The 18,942-nt window shown below is 40.8% G+C and overlaps 1 protein-coding gene across 3 annotated transcripts in view; it reads right to left on the reverse strand.

The window, feature by feature from the left end:
* Positions 1-2,584: 2,584 nt before the first annotated feature.
* Positions 2,585-18,942, reverse strand: part of LOC108941155 (ankyrin repeat domain-containing protein 27-like) — a 34,031-nt gene continuing 17,673 nt past the window's right edge. For all 3 annotated transcript variants that reach the window (XM_018763754.2, XM_018763755.2, XM_018763756.2), the window contains 15 exons: positions 18,240-18,322; positions 18,009-18,124; positions 17,803-17,895; positions 16,134-16,331; positions 15,871-15,924; positions 14,409-14,528; positions 12,539-12,583; positions 12,228-12,347; positions 11,204-11,401; positions 10,970-11,089; positions 9,927-10,100; positions 8,611-8,707; positions 8,256-8,337; positions 6,587-6,647; positions 2,585-4,349 (listed from right to left, as the gene is read on the reverse strand). In XM_018763754.2, coding sequence (XP_018619270.1) covers positions 3,996-4,349; positions 6,587-6,647; positions 8,256-8,337; positions 8,611-8,707; positions 9,927-10,100; positions 10,970-11,089; positions 11,204-11,401; positions 12,228-12,347; positions 12,539-12,583; positions 14,409-14,528; positions 15,871-15,924; positions 16,134-16,331; positions 17,803-17,895; positions 18,009-18,124; positions 18,240-18,322 — 1,915 coding nt within the window. In that variant the 3' untranslated portion in view covers positions 2,585-3,995. The remainder of the gene's footprint in view (positions 4,350-6,586; positions 6,648-8,255; positions 8,338-8,610; positions 8,708-9,926; positions 10,101-10,969; positions 11,090-11,203; positions 11,402-12,227; positions 12,348-12,538; positions 12,584-14,408; positions 14,529-15,870; positions 15,925-16,133; positions 16,332-17,802; positions 17,896-18,008; positions 18,125-18,239; positions 18,323-18,942) is intronic.

Here is an 18,942-nt window from a genome sequence, read left to right on the forward strand (position 1 = left end):
TAAATATTGATTTAACTGCATTTTTGTTTTTAATATTATTTGTACAACTCTTATTTCAGCAAGAATGGGTATAATGTTCTGAGCGAACAGCTCTATGGCTGTTTTTACTGTTCATTTTAGATAAATTTTATTTGAATAATGTATGCCAGTTTTATGTTACATTCACTTGTACAACACATTGCATAAATTTATAGCTAGAGTGGCCTTTCAGCTACTAAAGGTTTAAGTTTTAGCAAATGTTTAAAACTTCCAATCAAAATATATGTTGCAGACAATGGAACAAATAAGCTTGCCAGTACTTTTAATTACTCTTCTTTTGTAAATATTTGATTTTTAAACTGATCTTTTTCATTATACCATTTGAAACTGCCATTTTTAAGGATTAAGCAGTCAGCAGTATCTTGTTGTGGGTTAGTAATGCAGTAGGTATGCTACAGATATGTAAAAGCAGTATGTTACATTAATATTGTATGCTGATTCCCGCAGTGATGTACAGTGATTTAAGATAGATGGAAGAGGATTTTAAATGAAATATACAACTGGAATTTCAGACATACAATGGCTCCTCAACTTACAACACAACTGGGACCGGAATTCTGTTCGTAACTCCGTTTGTTTGTAAAGTCATGTTATCATTAAGTCACAATCAAAAAAGCTTCTTAATATAGTCATCACTTGATTTATTTACTTGTGGGGTTCTGTAAAAACCTTAGTTGGCTGCAATAAATTAAAAATTCTATTTTTACTAACATTAAATCTTCCTAATCAAACCCAGAAGTTTATCAGTTCTTACTATACTGTGTTCAGCGTTCATCAGCATTCAACACGTATTGCATACCTACACAATTAAAAGGTTACTAATAAAGACAACCCTGAATATATTCAAGTTCTGTAAAGGTCTTGGATAAAACTGTAATGCATTAAAAATTGACTATTTATCTGAGCATTTTTATTAGCTCAGAGATACATTATAATTATAAATGACTGACAATAAAATTACATCATCTCCACAGATGTGTATTTACTGCAACCATTTAAATGTTGACCAATCCATACTTTAAACATGAACAACATCTTCGTCTTGTTACTGACCACTGAAACTCATGAACACCACACATTTAACTGAAGCTTTTCTCCAAAGTGACCTATAATTATTTACATTTATTCATTTAGCTGACACTTTTCTCCAAAGCAACTTACAATGTTAAGGTCACAATTATTACACTCATTTATGCAGCTGGTTATTTATTTTTTTTTTTTATTGGAGCAATTTAGGGTAAGTACCTTGGTCAAGGGTACCACAGTCAGAGGTAGGGATGGACCCTGTGACCTTTGGGTCCAAAGGCAGTAGCTCTAACCACTACACTACCAGCTGTCCTGCATTTCTATAGCTGCATAACTTCTAGAGCAATTTAAGTAATGTAAAGCAATGTAAGTACCTTGCTCATGGGCACTACAGTAGGAAGTGAAAGTCAAACCTGCAGCCTTTGGATCTAAAGCTAACAGCTGGCCACAGAAAAGAGTTTACTTTCAGTCTGCAAGACAGAAATTTTAGAAAATGCACAAGTGAAGAAAAAGCAATTAAAAACAAATAATCTCAAGAAAAACTGTTTGTATGTGTGAAAATGTAAAAACTTGAACATTTGTATTTGAGGAGCCAGTGGACAAATTAAATTCATCCATCCATGATTGTTGCCCTTGTCTAGATTAAGGTCATAGTGAATTGAAATTCATTTTGATATTATTAAAGCAAATACTAAAGAAAAAAAAAACTTTTTTGGTAATGCGGCTTTTTGGCAAATAGAAAAATATTGGTTCAGGGCAGAAACCCTGAAAAAGTACTTCAGGATTGTAAAATGCAGATGTTACTTAAAATGTATGAAATTTGGGAATTCAGGGGTTTGTACTGAGACTTTATATGATTATTTCAATAAGTATTTATACGATATTTTAATAAAGACTAAGAGATTTATGACCTGCGCATATCTGACCATTTATGACATTGCCAAGTGAATAAACTGCAAATATTGAACATTACTGAAACTTACATATTTTATTAACTGGTCCCCAATTTTTGGGAAATGAAACTCACAGATATGTATATTGCATATATTTCATACAGGCACTTTAATAGGTACACCTACCCTTTCACACATGCAGCACCTCACACACACTGTTAGTCATGTGGCAGTGATTCATTAGGTAAATCATGCAGAAAAGGTGGAGAGTTACAGTCACTGCAGTCAGTGGCAGTCTTCTGGTCAAAGAATATCCCTCAGTGATAAGTGAGGTCAGCTGGGCCATAATATATAAATAACAGCTGAGAATAACAGCACAGGGCAAAAGGGAATTTTCAGAATATTCAAATCCTCAGGACTTCTTATGATGGTTAAAATTAATGCATTTTGTGGCAAAGAACAAAAAAAAAAAAACACAAAACTGACAATTTTATTTACTGTTCTGCAGTTTATTACAGGTTATTTTTGCGACAAAATCAAATAAGGCACATTCAATCCATTTCTTAAAACATAAGACAAAACTGCTAAATAAAACTGTAGAAAAATAAATGATTTTCTTTTGGAGCAGATACCAAAATGATCTTACTTATACTAAAATGAAATCAAAATGATCACTTTTATAAGAAACTGAAACACCGGATGTATCATTTCTGCGATTGCTGAGTCACACTTTTTGGAGGACTGCCGTATTGAATGGTAAAAATGTACCTTTTCCATTAAGTAAGAGATGCTTCATGCTTGCTGGTTTACCAGAGGAAGGGACCTGTAGCAAAACGAGTTCCAAGCACATGTGTTATAAAGAGAGAAAATCTTGTCTTTTTAATTTATTTTGTCCAGTGGCAAGACAGGAACGGAGGAAAAGAGTTGAGAGAATGACGACCCGGAAAGTGCATTTTTATTTGTTGTCTTTTAAAGATCAGTACTGATAAACGGAAAGCTGTCAAAACACAGAAGGGTTAAAACAACCACACACACACACACTTCCCAGTACACATATTCAACAGGTTTTTCATCCAGTACATTACAATACAGGTACTGAGCAGAATGTATGTAATTTCTGAAATATTTTTTTAATTTTTATTTAGACATTCAACACCACTCAGTGACACTAAGAAACTGAGGCTGATGTTCTGCAACTGTGTTGAGCTGCCACAATACAGTGTTTTCATATGAAATTCTTCCATATGAATTCTAAATCCTATAAATACAGACAGTACAGTGATGCAACCGTAGAAAGATAGTAATACTATACTGGTACTGTGAAAATTCTAAAGAGTTGTGCAGATGGATGTGTTTGAGTAGAATAAGCTTGTTTCACTAATGTGACATCAGGTACAGCAGTGCAGGAAAATTATATTGCTAGAAAAACTAGACAACCAGTAAACCATGCCAAGGTTCGATATCGCCAAAATATAGCTTTGAAATTAATCTGTTAATGTCCAGCAAGTTTAGAAACTGTTATGCGGCAAACTGCAACTTTCCTTGGGGTCATATATCAGTAACTGTCATCTCTGACTTCCCAACTAGAACCCTGAACTTAGAATTCTACAAAGACATTTAAAAAAAGAATTTGCCAGTTAAATACTATTGTGACAAAGTAAAACTAAGACTACGCATTCATAATTCATCTTCAAGTACGTCGAGGTCTTCGTGAATGGTTGGATCCAACTAATGCATGGTAGCATTAACTCAGCTCACGTGTATTAATCAAACTCGTATCACACACACATCAAAATGCAGTGAGTGAAAGCAAAAAATTTGCAATTACTCTGTGTTTTGCATCCCTTTTTGTAAAAGCTTGGCATGAAAGAAAAAGGAAGAATATGGAGGTAACTGTTCTGCAGCCTGAAAGCTGATTCCACAGCAGAAACACCAGAGAAGGCCTGTTCTACTCCACCCATGTCGTTTCTTTAGTTCAGCCCTGCTACCCCTCCATGTGCAAGAACTGTCCTGCAACGACTTGCTTTACTGGAGGCCCTACGGAGTTTCTGAAAATATAACATCCATTTCTTGGGGTGGCGTCTGAAAGGGGTTGCATCCAGGTCTATAGTTCTGTCCCGTTTCTCCATCCTCCCCATTGACCTGGTGGAGTGAGGCTGATGCAACGGTGGTGGGGGTGTTATCCATCAGTTTGTCTGATACCCCAGCACCCTGCGGGCCTGGTGAGTGATCCATGAAAACGGTGTGACGGCGAGTCAAGGTCTTGTTGCGGGAGCCGAGCCTGTCCTTGTTGACATGACCCCCATCGTGATCATGGGCTTCGAGGGAGGGGGCGCTGCTCTCCACCGTCTCACCTCGTCTCAGCTTTCCCCTCTCAGCTCTGTCTTCGGTCTGTCAGGAAGTAACAGAGAGGAAGAGGTGGGCTGTCGGAGGCAGACAAACTGCTTCCACACATTTTAATGACTTCCTAAGCAGTCACCTAGTTCCAGTTGTAATCGACATTTCATGCTTGTACCATTGGCCTGAGGCTATAATTAACCATGTAGGACACTGCATAAATTTTTTACACCGCCCGCATCAAAAAAAACTTCAAAATGGAGTACAGCACCATCTTTTACCCAGGTATGGTGTTTCTTGAAAATATATGAAACACTGGTGTAGCATGGTGTAGTAAGAAATCCTTGTTTAATCAAAACAAGCTCTTCCTTTTCAACATCCAAACCTTCTAAACGTCGTTGGAAGGAACTCATGCATGTAATGGAACCACGTTAAATAAGACTAAGAGTCAAATGGGTTAAATAACAATAAATATATGACCAACAGTAAGCAAACTGAGTAAATGCAGAAGCAACAATCGAATGTACAGATGCTCCTCTACTTACGATGGTTCAACTTATGATTTTTCAAAGTTACGATGGTACGATAGCTATATGCATTCGGGAGAATCTGTACTTCGAATTTTCAATTTCGATCTGTTCCTGTGCTTGTGATATGTGGTACAATACTTACTCCCAATGCTGGGTGACGGCAGCAAGCCGCAGCATCCACTCAACCACACTCGTCGTCTCTGTATCGATCATGCACACAAGTATAAACTGATACTGTACTGAAAACATTTTTTAAATTTTGTGTTTTCACATCCCATCATGTCTACTAAACCCCCATATGTGTCTCCTGCTTAAATTTGCCCAGCTGTAGGCTATGGTAAGTATTCTGAGCACGTTTAAGGTAGGCTAGGCTATGATGTTCGGTAGGTGCGGTACCGTATTCTTTTTCGACTTGCGATGTTTCCATTGACGATGGGTTTAATCGGAATACAACCCCACTGTTAGTCAAGGAGCATCTGTACTAAATAATTGTGTACCACGTTAGCCAAGAAAAGAGCAAAAGTTTCAAGACAACGTATGCGCATCCATCTCCTAAGTAAAGGTAAAATATCTGGCACCAGTCTGTATCCAGTTCTGTATTAAAGACCTCCAAGGTGCTCAAAGGGTCAGTACCACGATACCTACAGAACCTAATCACTCCCTATGTTCCAGCAGATGTGCTATGCTCCTCCACTTCTGGCCACTTGATGGAGGTGATGGCCCTGAAGGGTCCAAAACAAAGTCCACTGGTTCCCAGTTTTGGCTGCACACTGAGCTCCCTCTTCCCCTCAGTACTGCTGAATCCCTTCCAGTATTTAACAATTTCAAAACATCTCTCTTTCAGATCCACTTCTCCTCTTATCTCCTCACAGATACATCTACATCGCACCATCTGTTGCGATCATCTTTTTACTTCCGGTCTGACTCTCTGTTCTATAGGCAGCTACTTACATTTACATTTGTTCATTTAGCAGACGCTTTTCTCCAAAGTGACGTACATCTGATAGAAACTCTGCACAGATGTGCAGGTACTTCCAAAATATCTAATAGAGGAACAAGCACAGCCATACAAGATGCCAAAATCAACTCCAGGGTCACTTCCAAGGATGCCTGAAAACAAAAGTCATCTGCCGGCCTCCCAGGAAGGTAAAGGATAATTATCCAGGATGAAAGCTTTGTTCTCAAAAATAATCACTGTACATCTCAAGTGTGCAGAACATCACAGGGACGACCACTGATTTTCCACAGAATGCTTTCAGCGCGCGCACGCACACACACAGACTAGCCGGAGACTAACCCAGCAATGCAGGGCGCAAGGCTGGAAGAGGAGGGGAAACACCCAGGACGGGATGCCAGTCCATCGCAAGAAACCCAAGCAGGACTTGAACCCCAGACCCGCCAGAGTGGGACCCAGCTAAGCCCAACGCGCCAAGCGGTTGTTGACAATGGATGGCTACCAAGCTTTGTAGGAAGTTTATTAAGAGAATTATTTTTCAAAGCATTCTCACGTTACAGTTCCCCCCCCCCCCAAAGTGCCTAAAACTTTTGCACAGTACTGTAAATCTATGAAGGATCTCTTAATCCAAGCCAGAAGACCATTTGCCAAAATCATAATGCTTTTCACCACCAAGAACATCACATCAGGTCTTCTAGAGAACTACACTGGGAGTCTTTCCAAGCTGCACTCTACTCACTTACTTTATTATATAAACACCTTCACTGTGCTCCCACTAAAGTTGAGAAGACTTAAATAACAATTACCTGGACCAGGCCAGTAGAGTTCCACGATTCCCTTATTAAGGCACTCCTGCATTTCTGCACACTGACAAAAGGGATGAGAAATAACACAAATAAAAAGGGATGCTCACAAATTTAAAAAAAAAAAAACACCATAAATATAAATCAATATAATATAATATCATGAATGAGATCCTGAAAATGCCAAAGAAAATTGTTCTGAATCTAAAGAAAAATCACATTTGTGGTGTAGCTACCATAATGAATTAAATTTAATTTGAACATCAATCTTTAATCTTCAGCATTGAGCGCGATGAAATATGTACATCAACTAAAATACCAGTCAACTTTTGAGTTCACCTGCTCGAAGTCCGATTTTCTTCATACCTATGCAGCTTTAATGTGCAGAAAGTTCAAAATAAATACGTAGGGTTTCATTATAAAGGATGTGTACCATAAGAAAACCTCAACTGAAATAAATTTCTAAAGTGTACATTTTAAATAAAGATTACAGTCTTGTTTATTTAATGAAATGGTCACCCAAAGCAAGGCGTAGACTTTGAGGTTGCAGGTCTGAATCACACCTTCTGTTGTAATACCCTTGAGCTAACCACATAGCTAATGTTGAAAGAACTGCTCAAATTAAAAAGGTACGTACTGTTCATGGAGTCAACAAATTAAACTGCTCAGCCCTTTTTAAATCTACATCTCATTAGAGATGGAAAAAGCAGTAAAATATAAGACTGCAAGGCCCCCCTCCAAACCTCGAGATCTGAACTATCAGGTGAGGTTGACAAGAGGTGAAACATAGGGATGGCCATTATGCTTGTATAAAATATTAAAACAAAATAAAAAAAATTTAATTGCCAAATCTGAAAATAAACTTGTAAAATTAACAATGAGCACAAAACCTGGAGCTGAGCACTGGTCAGAAGGAATATAGTCTGATGGTGTTATTTTACTCTTTTTTTTTTTTTTTTTTCCCCTCCTCCCCTCTACACTGATAGCATGAGTGGCTTTGTGAAGAGGAGGATGAAGTCTGACATTCCCTACCTTCTCCAACCACCAAACTGAAACTAGTGAAGTTCTGCGAGATGTTCTGGGTCCTCTCCATAACACCCCACTATCCCACTGCACACACTGCAGAATTTTGACAGCTTTCCACACTTTATTGACAGTATTAATTTATTCTGAAGACAGCTGCTAGTGTAGTGGTTAGAGCTGCTCCCTTTGGATCCACAGATCGCAGGTCTGATTCCCACCTCCTACTGTAGCACCTCTGAACAAGGCACTTACCCTGAATTGCTCCAGTAAAATTCCCCAGCTGTATAAATGGGTAAATAACTAAGCAGATTAACACTAAGCTGCTTTGGAGAAAAGTGTCAGTTAAATGCAGCAGATGACCCTACGATGGTTGATCCTCGCGTATGGTTTCCATCGTTCCCTCCACCATCGTATGAATGCGTGTACATATCTGACAATGATAAAGCACCATTGCACAGAATCCCACACAAACATGGATATAGTCAACAGAGAAGGCTGTAAAAGGGATAGTCTACACATCTGAAGAGATCTTTTCAAACAAAATATGTCTCCAAATTTCTGAAACTGATCTCATTTGATTCTTTTATGTAATACCTGTAATAAGGGCCCCTGGAACGTCCCTTCATAGGCATTTTACAAGGGCTCTTACCATTGAGGTTTAGACTGTTCCTCATCCTGCCGCTGGCTCAAAGAGTCATCCATGGCTTTCAGGCTCTGCTCAACTGAAGGTGCTAACAAATCGAGAACGGAATCATTAGAGAACACAGGCTCTACGATCAATACAACAGACTGCTGACAGCAGGTGCAACTAAGCCAAGCCTGACCGTTTAAAAGGCTCTTCAGAATGCTGCATTTCCATGCTCCTCTTCCTCCCTGATCAAAATTTTCCTAAAACATGCTTTAGATGTTCAAGAGCCTGGTGTACAGTGTAATGTACAGGGTGTAGATGTGCAGCCGCTACAGCCGCATACGAACATCTAGAAAGGACCACAATAGATACTCACTTTTCTCCAGTGCTTCTCTGGAGAATACAGATTTATTTGGGTTCTCTTTTGACGACAGTCCAGATGCTTTCTGAAGGATCCTCACAATCTCAACATTCTGAGACACAAACACATCTCAGTAAATTTTAGCCCCTTTATTAAGTGCGCGCGCGCACACACACACACACACACACACACACACACACACACACACACACACAACGTGAGAGAGACAATCACTCATCACATATTTAACAGAATTTATGTCTATATCTACATTATTTGTGTAAATTACACTTCTCCAGTCCATTGTACAACAAATTATCTGGTGAGTACAGTCAGGCAATTTGTCCAAGGTAAACACATGTGTTTAATACTAATGTTTGCAAAATCGTAAACTCTACAAGCACCCTGATGACTTGAGTCTTCCTCAATCAACTGTTAAATAAATATTTTCAGTCTTAAAAGGATGTGGGCGATAAATCAATAGACAAAATGAAAAAACAAAAACAAAATTACATTTACTCAATCTCATGATCCAACATGCCAGTATTGGCAAATTGGCAATATTATGAGCCAAATAATTTTAGTAAATCCTCATTTGACAAGCAAGATATACAAAGACATAAGCAGACATTTTAAACATTTCAAATTCTTCACACAAATAAATACACACACACACACACATTTTCAGAACCGCTTGTCCCATACGGGGTCACGGGGAACCGGAGCCTACCCGGTAACACAGGGCGTAAGGCCAGAGGGGGAGGGGATACACCCAGGACGGGACGCCAGTCCGTCGCAAGGCACCCCAAGCGGGACTCGAACCCCAGACCCACGGGAGAGCAGGACTGCGGTCCAACCCACTGCGCCACCGCACCCCTACAAATAAATATATTCATCTATATATTTTTAATCTCAGCCTACTGAATTTAATGCAAGCGTTTTACATTCCAAAATCAAATTGTGTAAGACTCATGCAAACACACTCATGCAAACCTATGGTCTATTTATAGTACTATAGCATTACTACAGAGGTAGAGCAAACGCTACTACAGGTAGCAACTTCTTACATGCTTTTCTTCAAAGTGAGAGAAAATGTTTAGCAACCTACGTTATCCGTTTACACACCTGGGAGAGATTTAGTGGCGCAATTCGGGATAAGAACCTTGCTCAAGGGTATCCGCAGCAATACGCGAGAGGCGAACCAGCAGCTTTTGGGTCCGACGGCAGCCGCTCTAACGGTTACACTACCAGCTGCCCCTTTGGACCCATATCATAAGGCTGCCCAGTCTGGTCAGTACCAGTGGACTTCAGGAAGTTTCTCTCTACCATACCTTGCCCCCCATCTCCAAGGCACAGTCCAGGGGTGTCCTCTGCCTTTTGTTTCTCAGCTGCACGGAAGCACCCGCCTTCACCAGAAGCTCAGCCAGGGCCAGATGACTGCCCTTCACTGCCTCGTGCAGGGGTGCGTTGCCCTGCTGGTTAGACATGTTCACCGAGGCGCCGCTCTGAGGAGGAAACACAGAAACATGGCCTCAGCAGTCAGACCTGGACAGCACCTTTCTGCCATTAACACAAGTCAATCAACCCCTTCAATTCCAAACTTAAGAGCTGCAGCAAATGTTACAAAAGGATGCAATAAAAATTTTTCAAAGTTCTTAGTTATGTCAATTTTTGCATCAATTATGGTCAGTTAAAGTTCACCGATTACAAAAATACCACTAGTTCTTTTAGAGTGTCACTTTTAGTTTGGTACTTTACAGCCATTGGAATATTCCAAAAGGCACTGGAACATTCTAAAAAGTACTGAAATATTGCAGAAAGCATCAGATCCCAAAAGGTGTTGGAATATTTGTTGCTTGGAACCCGGTGCTAAAATTTGCCAAAATTTGCTCATTTCAAGAATGTGGAATATTTTTCTAAAAAGTAACATATAGTATGAAGTAACACCAAAAGTATGATTAATCTAACAAAATCGAATTGGAAATACAAAAAAAGAAAAAAAAAAAAAATCATTAAAATTTTTGTTACATTGTATTAGCACTATACAGTATTGTTACACATTCACTCATTTAGCTGATGCTTTTCTCCAAAGCGACTTATGTTAAGGGGCTTACAACTATTTACCTGGATATACAGCTGGGTAATTTTACTAGAGTAATTTAGGGTAGGTACCTAACTCAGGGGTACTACAGTTGGAGGTGAGGCTCAATACTGCAACCTTTGGGTCCAAAGGGAGCAGCTCTAACCACTATGCTACCAATGGTACTACAGCAGGAAGCAGCAACTGATCCCGGTCCCTTGGGTCCAAAAGCAGAATTTCTAACCACTAACAAACGTACCCGGAATATTCTGAGAAATGAGGGTAAATGCTCACCTTGAGCAGGATTCCGGCCGTGTTCAGGTGGCCTTGAAGGCAAGCGTGGATGAGGGGGGTGTTGCCATACTGGTCTTTCTTGTTCACTTTGGCGTTGCACTCAAGCAGCAGGGTCACCACCTGCATTCAAACAGTTTCAGAATCTCATTTATGAGTTCCCACCAACTAGGAGTTGCACTTAAAGAGGAGAACAGAAATGAAATCAGAGTGCAGGTGTGTGTACAAAGGTGGTACCTGGACGTGGCTGTTCTGGCAGGCCAGATGTAGAGGGGTTGCACTCTGGGCGTTGCGTGCGTTGATGTTGGCGCCGTGGCGGATGAGCAAAGACACAAGGGCGGCGTGGCCATGCAGAGCAGCCACGTGCAGCGGTGTGAAGCCATCCGTTGTACTGCAGTTCACACCCAAACCACTCGTCTGCAGTCTGGCAAACTTCTTCACACACAAACACAAATATTCACAGGTTTCCACACTTATGTTTACTAATGAATGCACACACATTCAACATGATGGTCAAGGGCTGGGAAGATTTTAGACTCAAAACACCTATGGAAAAACTTCACACATTTTTTTTTAAGTTCCCCAGCACTGACGAAACCTGAAGGGTTTCACTCCTGAAGTACACCAGTAAATTTACTCATTGAAGTGATGCTTTTCTCTAAAGCAGCTTGCAGTGTTTACCTACCCATTGTGATTTACACAATTGCACAGGTAGGAAATTTTAGTGGAGCAATTTAGGGCGAGTACCTTGCTCAAGGGGCCTACAGTGTGAGGTAGAATTTAAACCTGCAACCTTGAGGTCTAAAAGCAGCACCTGTACCCACTAAACCACCCATGAGTAAAAAGTTAGTTTATTTAAAAAAAAAAAATAAAAAAATAAAATAAAATACCATTGTTTGCTAATTCTGGGCATATTTTTAAATTGTGTTCCATGTACTCCTCCATGCAGAAGAAGCAAATAAATTACACAGAAATAAAAAAAGTTACAACAGGACAGCTGGTAGTGTAGTGGTTAGAGCTGTTGCCTTTAGTCCCAAAGGTCGCCTGTTCGACTCTCTCCGCTATAATACTCTTGCGCAAGGTACTTACTCCAAATTGCTCCAGTAAAATAACCTGGCTGTATAAATGGGTAAATAATTGCAAGTTGCTTTGGAGAAAAAAGTGTCAGATATATTAATTAATGTAAATATAGTTATGCTGCTGGACTGTCAGTGTTGTGAGAGCATACGATAGATGACTGAATTCACAGTGGATGGCCGACCTTCTGTAAGGGCTCGCAACGTGGGCACTGGCAGAGCGGGTGGCAGAATTCGGGCTGTAGCTGCGTCCCCGTCTCCTCGTCTTCGACATCCTCATCGAGCCACTCAAGCAAGTATCGAATCTACAATGCGATGAGCCGGTATTCAGCATAAATGGGTACCAATTTTGGGCTCAGGAATGCATAAAAAGGTTTACCGTTATGTACATAACATTTACAGATACTCTATTTGTATTTGCAGCTCATTAAGTTCACTGTAGGTGAGGTATAAAGTTGGTAATGTGGGTCTCTGTAGGAAGGGTCGTTGGGCTCACCATCTCCACATCCCCATCTGCCACAGCGCGCAGGAGTTTCTCCACCTGCCCAACACACAGCAGCAGGAGAAAATATAAATTATCAGTTTATGGCACTATTCCTGGGGCCTCGAATTACTTCATAACACAATTGCGACGTGCATGTCATCCGCATCAAGATACACTTTACAGACTCACCACTGCACACATCTAGTTCTGGAGTACAGTGAGCAGTATCAGCAAGCAGTGCTGTGGAGTCGGTACATAAAACCTTCGACTCGACTCCAGTAACCCTATAATTGCTTTCGGCTCCAATTCCACAGCACTGCTACACGTTAATGTTTAGCATGTTTATGTTTAAACTCTGACCACTTTAATAATCATTTAATAAAATAATGAAATAACAGGACACAGTCAGTAAAACAACATTTATATGAAACGGGACCATTTGTTGAGTTCTGCTGCCTAGCCTACGTCCAAATCATAAGCGTACGAGTCCACAGGCCTAGCCTAGGCCCAAAAGTTGCACATTATTTTAGGGGTTGATTTACCCAGCAAATATAGGCCTAAACCTATATCACACCTCTAAATTTTGGGGGTCAACTTATATGCCGGCATATATAGTACATTTAGTCGGAGTCGGTACATTTTTACCGATTCCGACTCCAGTAACCCAATAATTGGTTCTGACTCTGACTCCAAAGTACTGTCAGCAAGCTCAACCTACAGACCACCTACTACTTGCAGATGTTTCATTAGTAACTAAAAAGCTTTCGAGCACATAAAGGAGCACTCCCTGGACCTGTGAGTACAGCAGAGAACCCCATGATCCTGAAAAGACACATTTAGAGAGTACAGAGAGTTTTAACAAGCTCTAGAGGCTCAGGTCCTTGTCAGAAGTGGACAAAAGAAACCCTAATACAGGTTTTAGAAATGCATTTTAAATATCCATAGATCAGAAGGAAGAGCTCCCAGAATTCTGATTTATTTAAAACAGATATTGATTTACAGCAAGAAAAAAAAAAGGCATTTATCACAGTAACAAAATCTCCTTCATTATAAACATAACTGTTCCTTTTATAAAAAGACAAAATCATCTCTTCTACTGTATTCAGGATCTTTCTCACAATAATTCACTGAATTCCTAACCCAGGTTTCTATGTAATCGCTTCACTTTGCTGTTGTTTTGTTTAATCCTTATGACTGTCTCTAGTCTAATCCTATGTTTATTTTGCTTTAGTTGTGGCACAAGAGGGGGTGCGGTGGCGCAGTGGGTTGGACCGCAGTCCTGCTCTCCGGTGGGTCTGGGGTTCAAGTCCTGCTTGGGGTGCCTTGTGGCGGACTGGCGTCCCGTCCTGGGTGTGTCCCCTTCCCCCTCCGGCCTTGCGCCCTGTGTTGCCGGGTAGGCTCTGGTTCCCCGTGACCCCGTAAGGGACAAGCGGTTCTGAAAATGTGTGTGTGTGTGTGTGTGTGTGTGTGTGGCACAAGATTTGATACTGGATTGTCATCGTTCGGCAAACCTCTGCTCAGCATCAGGAACTGACAGCGAGGACATCATATTGTTCCCATCTTCATGTCTGTTTTTAATAATTAATGCCAAAATCCTTTGGGCAATTTAACTACATTAATTTTACTTTATTGAAAATAATCATTTCATTCTACTGAAACATACTCGAGCTGAATATCAAGTAGCACAGCAACCTCCACAATATATTCATATTTACAGGTATAATCTGCAACTGGTCACCTGAAGTGGAGGCTACATTAACACACAAATTATGATCATACGATAACGGCCATGTTCTTTGTACAGTCATCAGGATTTTAATTCTACATTTCCCTGTATACATCTAACAGACTCATCTTTTGAGGCAACAGGAGGGTTCCTTACCTCCTTGAGGCGTAGACGATCTCCCTCCAGCATAACGTCGGTACTGAGGGAGGAGGTGCTGGACATGGATGAGCGGCGGCTGCTGGGTTCCCCCTGATGCTGAGGGGACTTCCTGGGTGACTGGGAGAAGAGGTACACAGTTAAGTGTCATCAGTGAAAGTCTGCATTCCTGAGACCAAGAAAACAAAAAGCAAGGAGGACACACAACTGTACAGACAAACATGAAGACCTGTTGCATAACACAGCGAAACATCCAGGAAAACACACCCAGTTCTAAAGTGGCGGAGAAACCAAGATTTCGTCAACAACTTTATTAGCCTTGACAGTAGGATAAGTGCAGAAGGTACAGAGAAAAATCTGTTAGACAAAGGCATTCCTACTTAGTAACGTGACATGGATTTCACAAATAATACAGACTATTCTCGCTATCCACATGTTCGCGGGTTCGCTCATTCGCTCCAAATAAAGCGTAATGCATTTTTCACCGTTCTCGGGCACCTTGTGGCTATTCATGCAAAAAATTGAGACGCCTACTGTCGGAGAGGTAAGGAGAGGCTGCTTCCTTGCTCTCGTGGCTCTTGTTGCGTCAATGCATGTGTTTGTCGAGCATCTCATAATCTACATTTCTGCGTTTTTACACTGTTTTTGCATTTTTTTAATTAATGATGCCATCCAAGCGTAGTGCAAGTGAAAGTGTGTTGGCACGAGATAGGCCAAGCAAAAAAACGCTGTGACAAGCCTCGTTAAAAATACGAGTGTAGATAAACTTTGTTCTGGAATGTGTGCAGCACTGTGAATTTGGTGGTAATGAATCCACAATTCGGTCGATGTGCCATAAGGTAGAACATGTTCATATAGCTGTGCGAGAACCGGCATGAGAAATTGTGGTTCGTGAGGAGACGACAAACTACTGTACTGTTACAAAGAAAATGGTGTATAAAATACGTTGATAAAATGCACAATACTGTACAGTAAGTAAGCTGTGTTTTACAAAAAGGGTACACAAAATTATGAGTTCATGGTGACCAGTACCAAGTCAGATGTTCAGGTGTTTGTAAAACTTGGCATTTGGACTGCAAACATTTCATCACCAGTCGAGGTGACATTGTCAGTGCATTCACACCTCAACAACCTGAGCTACGAACACCAATCTTCTCTACCATTGCTAAGTACCAAAAGTGTATGGTGAACAGGGTCCTGCAGGAACCTAACCCCCTTTTCCCCATAGGATCAATGGTTCCATATTCACATTTTCCATATTCATGGGGTTTTCTAGGAATCTACCCCCCATTGAGTGTAGTAACACAATTTAAAATTGTGCTTCATCCTTTTAACATTTTCTTGGAACGATACAGGACCTTCTCCTGTTCAACCATTAGTTCAAGGAAGACCCAAACAGAGCAACCAATGCCTTCCGGTAGACGGATCATTATAGACCAACCCCAGTTACCCCTCATACTACCTCTATGGGAGTGCTGTGTGACCCAGAGTGGTTCTGCTCCAGTAGGGCAAGGATCTGCAACACAAAAAGCCTTCAAACCAAAGAAACAAAGCTCAGTTTACAGATATATTACCTATCAATACATATTTTCCCCAGCACCAACTCTACGGAAAAGAACCGAGTGCACTGAGCTGACCACATATACTGGGAAATATTACTTTGTGTTCTCTTAGAAAGCAAAATATTTAAGAGAAACTGAAAAGACCTCGAGATCACGGACTCACCTTTGCGTTCAGGGCGCACTGAAAGGGTGTGTTCTTTGCCTTGTTGAGGAGTGCAGTGTTGGCCCCGTTTTCCAGCAGCACCTCAATGATGCCCTCGTAGCCCCAGCGTGCCGCAATGTGCAGAGGAGTGTCCCCTTTGTCATTCTGGATGTCCAGATAACAGGAGTGCAGGTCATAGTAGACCAGGGCCTTGACACACTGCGAAAAGTCACACACCTGTTTGTCTCTGTAATGAGTGCAACGGCTGCAGTTTCATTTATCATCACCCTCCTCTTTTATGGCAGTAAGGAGGGTTTACATTCAAAACAAAGTATTACTCTTAGTTTTGTAGCAGAGGGGGTGGCAAGGCCTTCCCATCACCTCCACTGCTTTATGAGCACTCATATGGATGTTTAAGAATTTTTTTTGGTGTATTAGCAACATTTTGATAACCACTACAAGTGTTTTTGATTGATTGTTTGTGTTTTTTCCACATTTATTCATTTAGCTGATGCTTTCCTCCAAAGTGACTTCACAATGTTAAGCTACCTATACTTATTTACCTATTTATTCAGCTGGGTAATTTTACTGGAGAAATTCAAAGGTAGTACCTTGGTCAAGGGTACAGCACTGAAGGTGGGATTCAAACCTGTAACCTTTGGGTCCAAAGGCAGCAGCTCTACTATGATTTAGGTGTCACCTACCAGCTACCGCATGACTTAAAATGGACAAGTACAAGTAGATGTAATTTGGTTGTAAAAATGCTAAATCTGAAATCAAATTTGATGGAGTAATTTAGTATGCGTGGGTTCAGCCAATCAGCCCTCAAGGACAGGAACAGCCTCATTATACAATGTTTAGAAAATTTTTGTCATGTTGATTTTTATGCATTTTCCATTCATTTTTGTTAGATTAAACATACTTTTGGCATTAGTTCTTACTATATATCAGTTTTCAGAAAAATATTCCACATTCCTGAAATTAGCAAATTTCAGCAAATTTTGGCACTGGGTTCCTAGCACCGAATAATCCAGTACCTTTTAGGATCTGACGCTTTCTAAAATGTTTTGGTACTTTCTAGAATATTCTGGTGCCTTCTGGAATCTTCCAAAGGCTGTAAAAGTACCAAACTAAAACTGACACTGTAGAAGAACGAATGGTACTTTTATTTTTTGTAATCGCTAAACTTTAACCAGTCACAATCAATGTAAAACTGATATAACTAAGAACTTTGAAAACTTTTGGTACATTGTGCCACATTTTTAATTTTGTTAGCTCATCCAAAGCAATTTACAGCTACATACACTTTCAGCTATCCCAATCCCCCATGTACATAGTTGCTACCAGAGAGAGAGGGAGTTTACATAGCTGACACCTTTGTCCAGCTTAAACTGTTTATACACTAAGCTACTTACAATTATCTATCCAGTTGTAAAGCAGGGTTTCCTTACTACAGCAATTCATGTTAAATTCCTTGTTCAAGGGTACTATGGCAAGAGGAGGCTTTGAACATTGGACCTTCTGACTGCAAGGCAATAGCTCTAATCATTGCATTGCCCATTCCCCCAGGAATAAAATTGGTTCTGTCTTCAAGTGTAAAAATCTTAGAGACATGACCTAAATGGTGACCCAGGTCAACACAAGAGGACCAGGATAATTCAGCTTATCTGAGAGGTGGTCAGCAACTTACGTCCTCATGTCCGTACATGCAGGCCAGGTGCAGCGGCGTGTTGCCGTTGTTGTCTTGGGCATTTGTGCTGCCCTTATAGTGCAGGAGCAGCAGCTTGTGTGGGATTGGGGTGGGGAGGTGGACATAAAGATGAGAAACAGTTATAATGAGGCATTAGAAAGTACCTCCATACAGTGCTGCCAAAGCCCCAGAGATGTCCACCTTACCGTTACGCTCTGGTAACCCTTCTGGCAGGAAAGATGCAGGGGGGTGAGGGCATGATAGTCAGTGGCGTTTACCAACGCACCCTTGGAAACCAGAAGGTCGATCAGCTGCGACTGGCCTTAGATGACAGGAGGGCCCCATGGGTGAGATGAAAACCATGTTCATGGTTAAGTAGAATTCTTGGCAATTAAGCCTGCAGCAGATCTGTATCCAAGTAAACTGACATGACTTACCATAAACAGCAGCAACATGGAGCGGGGTGTAGCCCCTGTCATCTCGGGAAAAGGGAGTAACAATGGATGGGTCGTTCAGCTTCCTGGCAGGGCAACAAGCAGAAAAATTACAAGTGGAGGTACTAAAAAGTGCAAAATTAAGACAAAAGGCAAATATGAAAACATTAAAGAATGACAGAGCAGTCTGTCCCTTTTTTCTGATTGTAGCTCATGACATCGGTTAAAATGATGGAGCTCGCAATCCCAATTTTTCTGCGAGCAACAGACAGCTGGGTGAAACTCAATAGCAGTACGCACTTTCTGTGAAATGACCGAGGATCAAGCCCAGAACACTGGTGCAATTATGTAATCCATCAAACAATGAACAAAGGGAGATTTGCTTGATGAATGGGTAATGGCGCCAGCGTAGCCGGCATCGAATTAAAGATTTGGAAGTCATTTTGGAAGTCATTTTGGAAGTCATGTCACAGCCACAGACATGTTCTGGTCAGAACCCATCAGAAGCAGTACATAGTTCTTGTGCCTCTGCTTCGAACCCAGGACGCTGGTACACACGAGCAGAGGGTGTCAATCGACTGTGCGTTAACTGCTTCGTGTTGTAAGTGTGAAATCGGCCATATGATTTGCACTCTCCTGGCACAATGTCACACACCCATATCAATCACAACACCAACCTCAAGTTGGTTTTGAATAATGAATGAAC

Source organism: Scleropages formosus, chromosome 11, assembly GCF_900964775.1.
Source record: "Scleropages formosus chromosome 11, fSclFor1.1, whole genome shotgun sequence".
Taxonomy (NCBI): Eukaryota; Metazoa; Chordata; class Actinopteri; order Osteoglossiformes; family Osteoglossidae; genus Scleropages; species Scleropages formosus.